Source organism: Barbus barbus (genome assembly GCF_936440315.1).
Source record: "Barbus barbus genome assembly, chromosome: 24".
Taxonomy (NCBI): domain Eukaryota; kingdom Metazoa; phylum Chordata; class Actinopteri; order Cypriniformes; family Cyprinidae; genus Barbus; species Barbus barbus.
This window is the reverse complement of record NC_136752.1, coordinates 19,912,861-19,924,898: the sequence shown is the minus strand read 5'-3', so window position 1 is coordinate 19,924,898 and position 12,038 is coordinate 19,912,861. Positions and strand designations below refer to the sequence as shown.

At 39.3% G+C, this 12,038-nt stretch overlaps 1 protein-coding gene across 2 annotated transcripts in view; it reads left to right on the top strand.

The window, feature by feature from the left end:
* The first annotated feature begins 2,143 nt into the window (after positions 1 to 2,143).
* Positions 2,144 to 12,038, top strand: part of LOC306843917 (forkhead box protein O3-like) — a 29,591-nt gene continuing 19,696 nt past the window's right edge. Inside the window, exons 1-2 of one of the 2 annotated variants that reach the window (XM_079375637.1) lie at positions 2,144 to 2,659; positions 3,527 to 4,233. In XM_079375637.1, the coding sequence (XP_079231763.1) occupies positions 3,694 to 4,233 (540 nt within the window). In that variant the 5' untranslated portion in view covers positions 2,144 to 2,659; positions 3,527 to 3,693. Of the gene's footprint in view, positions 2,672 to 3,526; positions 4,234 to 12,038 lie in introns of both variants that reach the window. The other variant, XM_079375636.1, reaches the window with a different exon arrangement.

The window sequence follows — 12,038 nt, the reverse complement described above, 5'->3', positions numbered from 1 at the left end:
GCATAATTTACAAAAACAGTTACTAATCCAGTTTCTTTAAAATCTTAACATTTAAAGGGGTCTATTTTCTGTAATTTCTCATTTTGGTCTGAAGGTGGCAGTAGAAGATAGTTCAATCAGTTGCCTTTATTCTCACCCACGTGCTCTGTGTTATTGTTTTACATGACACAAGCAAAGAGTACTGCAGCTCCCTATATCTGTTCCTCCCAGAGAGAGCTAGACTAGACACCTTCACCTACAAACAATACATCTATTACCATATGCTCAAGAATACTGAAGCATTTATACAGGCTAAAGGAAGACATGTCCCACAAGAGACCTTGGACCGACACATCATATCTAATATCAGCTTCTTCCACATGACAATATGTGTAATCTACAATGACATTATTGGTCTCGGGTCCTAACGAACCGTTTTAGACATTTACAAGATCTAGTGTCTACACCGTTATTGTAGAGGTCACCTGCAGGCTTTTCCATCCATGCAGGGTTAGGAACAAAGGAAAGGGAGACCGAAGAGGGAGGGCTGATTTTAAAAAGATAAGGAGTGAATAGAGGAGCAAACAATGCTGATGTTACATCTTTAGTGACTGAAGAAGAAAACAGTCTTTAGTAACACTTGTTGGCCATGCAATAGTATCACAGAATAGCACCACCGTAATATCTTACTACATAAATCGTGCAATTATGTAATATGAGTTCTGTATGTTTTTTTACAGGTGAACCTGCATAAATGTCATTTATTATATCTCGATAAATGCTATTAGCCTTTGTGTCGATGCGTACAGGTGGAAGAAGAGCCCATTCCTTTACAAAGATCGTCGTTTTCACCGCGCCCGAGAAAATACGCATCTCTGCAGGAACAAAGACGTGCTCTTGTTTTGATAAGAGCAAATTTCTTGATTATGAATTACGTCATGTGTTTGAATAAAACGAGGCTGGCAGCAGGTGGCGTGTCATGAAGAACGACTTCACGCTGGGATTAAAGGGCCAGAGGAAGGCAAATACAAGACATGCCTCAACATTTGTCAGTGGCCCCAGAGCAAGTAAAACAAGAGCAATTTTCTTTGAATTAAATACAAAATATTTTCGTTCTTAATCATTTAAAGAAATTAAAATGCTATTTACAAACCTGCATTATTTTCTTTCTTGGAGGAGAATATGCGGCCATTGAAAGTGTAAAGTAATTTTAAATGGCAAGATCCAAGAAAGACAAAAACAAAATGAATAAAAATGCAGCCTCTCATTGCAGTCTATTCCAAGTACTCTGAAAACTGAGCGTTTGAAAGTTCTTTTACTTCAATTTCACAACTTTAATTACAGTCTGTTCTTCACAAAAAACAAAACCCACTTGGTTACTAGTCAGAAATGGGCTACTTTTGTGGCTCTATTACTTTCTTGTCTCTTTTCTAGAACTTGGGCATTTAAAAACGCAATAGCAACAAATCTTCTCTTTTGTATCAACTGTCACTTCTTGATTGGATTTTGTGGGCACTGAACTCAAAAAATGGGGTTTTCAGGCGAGTTTAATTCGACTTCAATTATTGAAGAAAACCTGCCTAATAGAGAGAAGTGTGTTGTTTGCCCGGAAGATCCAGTTATGACATTTTAGGTCAATAAGTAAAAATAAGATCTGTAACATGCATTTACAACATAGGGTGAATTTTCATTTCAATCCACCATAAGGACATGCTTCAAAAAGAAGACTATAGCCTACTGCATTGGAACAGTGGAGAAAATTACAACATTTTTGATGAACTATTCCTTTAAGATATTAGGCTACTTATCAGGCATCTGATTATAACAAATTTGCCACACTAACTCCCTTAATATTGTACTATTGGCTAATTCTGGTTACTTGCGTTACCTGAAAATGTTGTCTCTAATCTATAGCACAATCCAGATAATATGCCCAGATAATTGCATGTCTGAACTACAATTTCGAGCAACTGAATCTATATTTGGAAATACGATAAACTGATAGGGGCTCTCAGTTCTTGGAGTGACTTGTTTGAACATGTCCTCTCGCCTGTTCGCAGCTGTGATGGGGAGCGTGGCCCTTTAAGAGGCGATCCCATGCGCGGAATCTAGGGGGCAGGTCCCTGTCAGCGGTACAGGCTGCGCTTCTCTTCTCGCCCTCCTCCAGTCACTCAGTCCTAAATTGAGCTCGCTTGAGTGCTGACAGACGATTAGAGTAGATAGTCCTCCTGTGCCTTTAGATAGATAGATAGATAGATAGATCCGCAATGTACCGTTCATGACATCGAGGCACTGGCGCGCGTTCTAACAAGACATTGTCATTAAGCGATAGTTGCGTCTCTACCTTTAATTGTTAAAGAGACTTCGGAATACGAGGAGACATCGGGTCAAACTGGCAAATAATACAAAATGATCAGTGCAGTCTACGAGCACGCGTAGTTCTGTCCTCGTTATTGTAGTTGTCTTGATCTGACTCTAGCCCGCTGAATGTGCAGTGGCTCTGACAGTTCAGTTCTTTTGTCACTACAGTGACTTGCTGCTTGTGATGGTAGTGTGCAGTGACGTTGTGGCGCTTTGTCCGTGACTACTGGCGAAGTGCACTGGAAAGATATAGTTGTATTACATCAGTGCACCAAGTGACTGGAGTGCGACACAGAAGAGAAACGGCTCTGGATGAATGGTGCGTGTTGAGGTATTGCATTTTGCATTCTAATATTATAATGTATACTCATGCATATATATATATATATATGTGTGTGTATGTGCTGGTTGACAGTTGCGATTTACGTGTGTGCAAATACACCTTAAGAGGTCATTTAATATTATTTTGTTTGGAATCATATAATACGATTATGCTAAATAGACTTTGAAAATATTGCAAATACTTGTAGAGTCACATTAATAATTTAATTTTAAACATTACAGATTTATAACATGTTTCTCTTATTAGTCCCCTTTGCATTCAGGCTGTTTTTCGGAATCCAGCCAACTATCATATTAATAATATTGACTAATATTGAATATGGTTATGGAATAGCAATACATTTGTGTCCTAACTGTTTCACTTTCACAATAACAGTGGTTTTAATATCTCATTCGTGTGGTCATCTCCACTGGTACACGAATAATCTAATATGAGTCAGAGTGTGTCATTGTGAAAGTGTTAAACCGAAATGAAAGCGGACCACTTTCCGTACAGTATACACGCTAATCTTTGTTTATATCTTCACGTGAGTGTTGCGCTTACAAACGCATACGCGTGCGCGCGCACTTCACATTTCCAGAAGCGTTTAATTTTCACTGGTTCATCAGACACATCGAAAAATAATGCGTTTAATTGTACGTTTAATTGTTTTTGAAATGGTAGCCTAAAATTATCTTTATTTTGATGGCAAAATGTTAAATTTAATGTGCATAATAATTTCTCTCTGTAATGTAATGTGCATGTGTATGTATATAATGCTCAGTTGTATATAAATGATTATGATGTATTTTATGTCATATGGCTTTAAATTGTATATTGTATTTTTGTCTTTCTGAAACACAGGGAGGGGTGTTAATTATCATTAAGATTTTCACTAGTGCTCAAGAAGCATTTAAGCACCATTTAGAGTAGAGGTGCATTCATGGAATGTGACTGTGACCGCTTCCCACTGCCTATTTAACTTTGACAAAGACCGTACAGAGGAGCGTCAGAGAAGGCTGGTAGAGGTGATGGCAGAGACAACCCTGGAGCCTATGTCCAATCTGGACGTAGCCATTGATCCGGATTTTGAGCCACAGAAACGGCCGAGATCATGCACTTGGCCGCTGCCAGAGTCCAGCTCAACAAAGCCTGCGTCCAATGACACTGACATAATCCCAGAGGAAGAGGATGATGAGGATGACAATGCGATGGCAATCAATGGCAACAGCGTGGGTGAAGGAGAGGACAATGGCAGCCCAAGCCTGGCAGAGGAACTGCATCAAGCTAGCGGTCTGGAGAGCACAGGCTCCCCGCTTTCTTCTCAGCCCACTTCTGCGACCACGGCGAGTCCGGAGGCGAGTGGTCAGGGCAGCCAACATCAAACTCCCCGGAAGTCATCTTCAAGGAGGAACGCATGGGGTAACCTGTCCTACGCAGACCTTATCACAAAAGCCATAGAGAGCGTCCCAGACAAGAGACTGACACTGTCCCAGATCTACGACTGGATGGTCAGAAGCGTCCCATACTTTAAAGACAAAGGCGACAGCAACAGCTCAGCTGGTTGGAAGGTAAGCACTCCACTCAAGCAGTGCCTCCCAGACACTACAAATTCTGGACGTCTCTACTAATAAGCCGATGAGTTTAATCATGTGTGAAGGGACAATCTGTCATCATTTACTCACCCTCATGTCATTCTAAACCAAAATTTCTCTCCTCTGTGGAACAAAAAAAGAAAATATTTTGCAGAATGTTGGTAACCAAACAGATTTGGGTCCCACTGACTTCAATAGCAATATTTTAGGCTATATTATGGAAACCAATGGGACCCCAAACTGTTTGGTTGCCTACATTCATCAAGATATCGTCTTTTGTGTTTTACAGACGAAAGAAAGGCATGCAGGTTTGGAATGACATGTGGGGAAGTCATTTTTGGGTGGACTGTCCCTTTCAGCAGACATCCAACATGTGCACTGTTGGAGGGCCCCTTAAGGAACAAGGTTGAGATCCACTGTGCTAGAGAATGTGTGTCATGAGGTGCGCAAGTGTCTCTTTTATTCCGTGCATGATCTCATTCTGCATCACAACCAGAAACACATGTTCTGGCATGTTTGGCCACGCTTACTCACACACAGAAAACTGGAAAGGTTTCGAGAGTTCGCGTGCGCGTGACCCAACGGTGCAGTGACGTCTCCTATAAACAAACTATTTGGACGCCAGCATAAAAATAAACAGCAAATTAGGCATGATCAGTATGGAAAATTTGTGTAACAAAACAATTTGTTCAAGTTAGTTTAGATGGACTTTGTCTTGTCTTTACAAATGTTTAAAAGCCATAAATAATATATCATTAGAGCCAAGCCTAATAAATGTCCATGCATCCAAATGCCTATATGTTCAAATCCACACAGCACGGCTTACATAAAACTTGGCACGGTAAATGTACCCGCTCTAGAAGCTGCCCAGACTGTTTATGTAGGTGTTGAATGGCATTAGGAATTGCGTAACAACTCAGAATGGCGCGAGCTTCTCCTTGCAGTCAGCAGACAGGACTGCCTTCAAAGGGAATGTCATGGCCATGGACAGGAGCCAGCACAAGACATATGGGCCTTTCACTTACAGAGCAAGGGAGGGTTGGGGGAGGGGGTGTATGGTGGGGTTGTGAGTTCAAGGTCAAGGGCTGAGTTTGCGGCAGGAGGCCCAGCTCGCCCATCCCATTGGCCATAAATAGCCATGAATTATAATAGTGAAAGGAGAGTTACTGTGAGAGTCTGTGGCAACGGCAAACTATGTCGACTCTAGCTCAGCGTGTAACTGTTTGCACACCACCTCGTCTAGCATTCAGAACCGTGTGTGTGTGCACGATCATATTTCTCAAACTGCTATGTAAAACATTACCTGTCAGTCAAGCATGTTTTATGATCAAATACTATTATAACCTCAATTCTAGCATAAGTACACACAAATAAAAACACCTCCCCTGGTCTCTATTACAACCAGTAGTCCAGTGCCTGCTGCCATTTCTGATATGTGGAAAAACGTCTAAACGTTTCGACCTACTGAAGTATTCCAGGTATATTCCAAGTATTATTGTCAACATTTGCATTTTATGGTAAAGTGTTTGCAAAACCTGCAAGAAATTCCATTTTCCATGCTAATTAGGAATGAAGATGAAAAAAAAAGTTAAATTAAGAAACTGAAAGAGCAACAAAAGATAAGTACGCTTAAGATGTCTTATCCAAATACAAAAGGCTGGAATGGCCAAGTACAGGTGCAAAAATGACAAGCTGCATCACTATGGCTACCAGGTCACTGGTCATCTCTGCTTTAATGAGAGAGTTTGGATGACATGTGATCTCATCAAGGCGTTCCTTTGTTTCTGTTGAATATACTGTTGTGACTGCAGGAGAGAGAGAGAGAGAGAGAGAGAGGGAGTGACTGTTATAGCGTAGATAACATTACAGCACCCTCCTCCTACTCCCTGCACTGAATGTTACAGGATAATGCTGTGTGTTTATTTAATGATCTGGTTATACAATCACATTTAATGTGAATAAAGTCCAGAATGTGTTGGAAAAGGTTTCCTTTGCAGGTGTACAAGTGAGGAGATTTTATTGATTTATCGTCTTCCTTCACAATGAGCTCCTGCAGAGACAGATCATTCCTCTAGAGCCAAATGATGTATTCTACTCTTCAGCCTTTAAATTATTCAGTGCTTCAAGCATTAATTTGGGTCATTTTATCAATTTTTCAAGACACCTCTTGAGGGTCTCTCACACACACTTGTACATTTGCCAGCTCACTGCTTTTAATCTTGTAATCTTGTGTCCACCACAAATTTGTCCCTATCCTCTTTGCTATGTTATTACCTTGCGTAACCCTGCTGTTTGTCACGTCTGAAATATAATCAGATTATGTAATTTAAAAAGAACAAGCTACTACTATAATGTGTTGCACCATTCTTGTTCCTGGAACACTTAATATGCTGAGCTGCCACGCTAGGCCCAATTGAAATCTTTCAGTCACTATGATGAAAGCGGTCTGGTCCCCTCCGGAGGTTCTGAATTCTGCGAATTTCAATCGGCACGGTTCCAGGATGTAGGTGGGCCATTTTTTCCTGTAATCTGTTTATTGTTAAGAAGGTGGGGTAAACAAATACAACATTAATATTATATACTCACATTATCCGTGCAAAACTGCACTACTTGAAGTGCTGTACATAATATCTGTATCTTATCACGATGAAATGGAACTTTTCTTCCGTATTGTGACGAGTGTAATGGATTATCGTGAAAAATGAAAAAAATGTAGGGCGGAGACTTGCATATGTCACCAAAAAAACAAACAAACAAACAAACATATTTTTTTTTTAAAAATTAAACATGCACAGGTGAACTGTGCTCAATTGGATCTATAATAAAAAAATAGAAAATACATAGGGTGAAATTTCATTTTAATTAAAATGACTTTAAAGACTTTAAATGTGCAGAGAAAATGTGTGGGAGGTGTGTGCAGACATGTTGCTGTGGCTATGACTGTTCACTCATGTACAGTCAATGTTTTCAGTGTTAATGTTCATGATTGGTGCTTTTATACATGCCTGGTCATGTTTAGGTGCGTGAGAGGTCTTGAAGTGAGGGTCACATAGATGTTTTGCAACACTAAAGTAAGCAATTTTTTGTTAATTTAATTGAACAAAGCGCCATAAACAGTACAACTACTTGCTCTAATTCGTATGAAAACATTTGATTAAAACACTGACTTCCTGATGGGACAGCATCTGTCAGAAGCAGATATGCTGTGGTTAAGACATTTGAATGTATTTCTAGTTCAGCCTTTGCTTCTTCCCACCTTTTCCGTGCCCCTAATGTACCCGCTCAGTTTTCTAAAGGTGTGCTTGCTTGCAGCTCTGACCTGAGGCTTTTGAGTTATTGTTTAAACTTGAATTGAGTACAATAAAGCTAGATTTCTATGTCAGGGAGCTTTTGGCCAGACAAAGCCAGCAGTAATGATAGGAGATGCGGCTTTGTGGAGAGTGATTATTGCAGTGAACAGAGGGAAATGACAGTTTTAGGGAAATACATCCTCAGTGACAATCTCATGCATCAGCCCTTTGAGAGATAACAGAGAAACATTGTCAGACAGGAGTGGGCGATTATTAGCCTGGTTGTGGTGACGCAGACGGTCTATTTTGGTGCTCATACATGGGTGTGCATGTGTCGACTTTTGATTAGACAAAAGATTGGATTGATTAACCCAGATTAAGGTAGATTGAGTGTGGTGGTTCCTGTGCTTCGATTGTGGAGCAGGTGTTTAAATATGGGTCTGCAATAATGTAAGACTTTCAGATCCTCCTTGACTAAGCAAATTTATTTTCTATGACATAACACCACAGCGGCCGGCCACATGGACGTCGGGAATTTGGTAATCAAATTTATGATGGCTTGTGTATCTGACAGAGCCATAACCACACATCCTAAATCAATGGAACCAGGACAATATTTTTATGGGCCCAATAAGTAGGCTATATGACACCTGACACCTAGACAAAAATCTAGCAAACTTTACAAAGCTACAGGTTTGGATGGCCATCAGTTGGATTACATTTTTATCTTCACATTGAGTCCTATCAGCAACAATCACAGCGTAGGTCCAAAACAATGCTGCATAGTTTTATATCAAACATACAAATAATTCAACTTGTAATTGTAACACCCTGACGAAGGCCTGCGTGGGCTGATACACGTTGATGTTTTTTAATATGTAGCCCTGTCTAATAATAAAAGTTTTGGTACTTTGCTTGCTATGTGAGTTCCTGGATGTGAATTTTTATTTTTTTTTGCTTTTAAAATTAAAATAATTTCGTTAAAATAAAAGCAAATTGTGCGTGCATGAAAGCTTGGAGGTCAGGGGCATCCAGTCTTGCTTCCGGAGGGCCAAGATCCTGTAGTTTAGCTCTTGTCTCAACACAACTGTTTCTAGCAATCCTAAAGACCTTGTTTGAGGTGTTTTTAATTGAGGTTGAAGCTAAACTCAGCAGGACAGTTTTTTTCTAGGATTGAAAAACTGCTGTTGTAGGTAGTTTCCACCTAAAACTCTTAGGGATTTTTTTCCACGTCACTGTGGTCTTTGGATTGCTCACTAACTATCTCTTTGTCTGAATGTTTCTCAATCTGAATTTCTCTTAAAGTCAAAGTCTTTTCCAAGAACTGATGTCATAACAGTACAGTTTGTGACACAGCGCCAAAGTAACACCTCTTATCAATACTGTGTGTCCTAAATAACAGGCCAATCAGATGTTTGGCAGGTGGTGAGGTCATTGGCACATTCCTATTATCTGTTTTAAGAGTCCATTGCCTTGCACGCTATCAGCGGAGGCTTATCTCTTTTCACACACCTGTCTTTAACCTGCCCCGGGGTCAGTTCTGGTGATATGGATGTCAGTGGAGGCCAGTGGATCAAGCTGAATGGGGCCAAAGTGCTGACTTAGCAGTAAAGTCTGCAATGGTTCCAGCTGCTGGACACATCAGCAGTTTGTTATCAGCCAGCTCAGGCAAATTGAGGAAGCAGTATATCAGGAAAATTATGGCCTAAAGTAATGTGGCACATGCCTTTTGCCACATATTTAAAGGCAGCTGTTCTAATTTCTAACACTGTCTGTATTTTTTGTTAGATTTGCTCATTTTTGTCCCATTTACCTCCGCCTGCCCTCCTCCCCATCCCTCTCTCTCTATACTCCCATGTGTGTCGCAGTGTTTATGGGGGCATGAAATCGCTCCACACCTTGTGGGCATCTCGTGTGCATCTTACTTAGACTGCCATCACTGGCACGCTGCTCTCACTGTTTGTCTGTATTTGTCTGCCTCTCATTTGTTCTTCCTTTGCATTTCACATTCTCAGAAAAGATCATTCTCTGTCTTTGCATATGCCAATCAATCCCTCTGTAAAAAAAAAAAACTAGTCAGTCTGCAGTAGGTCCAATGCACTATAAACATTATGGATGGTAGAAGAAACTGACTCAATTAAATTAATACTTAATAATTTGGTTTAATGTATATTTATTAATAATTTTGAATTTACACACTCACAAAAGAATCACAGTGCCTTATTGAAATTTGACACAGTGATCACTCAGATGTGGCAGACAAACAGCATTTTAGTGCAGCTTTTATGGAGAATCTTTACACAGAATTTGTTCACAAGAATAGTTTTGGAATCTCATTGTTACCTCTGATAATACTGAAAATGCTGTTAATTTACTCACCTTCATGTCATTCCAAATCTACTTTTTGAAGACATTGAGGGTGAATAAATGATGACAAAATTTTCATATTTGGTTAAACCTTCCCTTTATAAGTATAGCAACAAAAAAGATGATTAAAGTAGAGAGGGTGATAAATGGTCAAACGAATAATGTTTTTAGCACAAAAAATTTACACGACTAATATACTTTACATACAGAAGTTGTTGCGCTATCTTTCAAAGTTTGACAAAATGTTTTTAATACTTCAATAATGAATAATAATTAAGCAAATGATCAAAAAAACTATGTTTCAATCCACCTATTTTTATGTGCATTTTGGAATATATGCCAAGATGTGCATAAATTCTAAATTTATGTGCACAATTGAGTAGGATATCCAATCTTTTTATGCACAACATTTACGAAGGAAACACATTTACCGAATAAATTCCACCATGCACATCAAAAAAGTCATGTGACTTTGGACGATGGGACTGGATAACTTGACTAACCAGCAGACCGATCTCATTGCACAGCATCTGAAATGTTGTTTTGGTCCTTCTGAAATCATCAAAGTAGGCTATTTCTGTATAATTGTCTTACACGACTGCATTTCTGAACAGCAGGCATCCGCCTCCCAAAGCAATGATCGCATTTATTGCGTTTTGTCTGCTCGCTCTGAGGCGCAAGTAATTTATAATAGGCTATATAAAAATTATTATATTCCGTGGCTTTTCCTACTGTTCTTAGTGATATTTAGTGCCAGTTTATCAGGAAGTGACGATTTTGTTCTCTTTGACTCCTTGAATGGAAATGGTGCTTAATTCGCAAATGCTTTATGCGATATTCCAGTTTTACGTATAAATTAAATTTTCATATTTGGATGGAAACATAGCTACTGAAAGTAAAGACGTTTATAATGTTAGAAAATGATCTCCATTTCAAATAAATGCTGTTTTCAAGAACTTTCTATTCATGAAAGAATTTTCATGTTTCCACAAAAATATTAAGCAGCACAACTGTTTTCAACTTAGTAATAATAAGAAATGTGTCTTGATCATCAAATCAGCATATTGTGACACTGAAAATCAAAATTTGCCATCACAGAAATAAATAGCATTTTAAAATATATTAAAATAGAAAACAGTTCTTTTAAATTGAAATAATATTTCACATTTTACTGTTTTTACTGTATTTTTGAGCAAATAAATTCAGCGAGCATAAGAGACTTCTTTCCAAAAACATTCAAAAAATCTTACTGACCCGAGACTTTTGAACTGAAGTGCATAGAAATCGCTTGCTTGAATGGCATGGAGGGTCACAGGGTTTAATGAGTAAACATGCTCCTCATTGACTGCACTCTCAAACAGTCACGCTCTCTGAATCCCACAAGCCAAGCATGCAGGGTGCAGTATATACATATACCCTCTACGACACCTCCTTTGTCTTTAAGGAGTAGTTAAGAGGCCCTGAGTCTGTTTCTTTCGTTCTCGTTTTGTGTGTTGATGCTTTTGACATGCAAAGCCAAATGGGCACAGACATACACATACACACACACACACACACACACACACACCTTTCTGGGAACAGTAATGCATTTCCTTGCTCATATGCTTCAAATATAGGCCTTTTCTTTTATGTGCGGATGAAAGCATGTGCGCATGAGTGACCGTATGCAGTAATGTAGCGTGAACTCCCACATTGCAGCCTATTTGTGTTTGTGTGCATATATTTATATAAACACAATTTTTATTATCATCACTGAAAGGAGCCACTAAACATGTCTGTGTCTGTGGTTTTACAGTGTCCTTTTCTGTTTCTGCTTTTTATTTCTCTCTGTGTAGAGGCCCAATAAGGGGTTACATAGGGTACCAGAAAAAGGGGCCCCTCGCCTTCTCTCTTCCTTCTTTTTTTAGTTTTTTTATCTGAGTTTCCCTCCTTGTTTTTCTCTCAGATTACTGTGAACGGGTGGGTGGGGGTGCGAGGTTACACTCTCCCGTGTTGTGTGTAGACCTTGAGGGAAACATACAGTATCAACGTTGTTTGAATACAAACGGCTCATTATGTAACAGTGTATGAAGGCTGCGTATGAAGAGATCTTAATTTGCTTAAACACTGGCATTGGATATACAG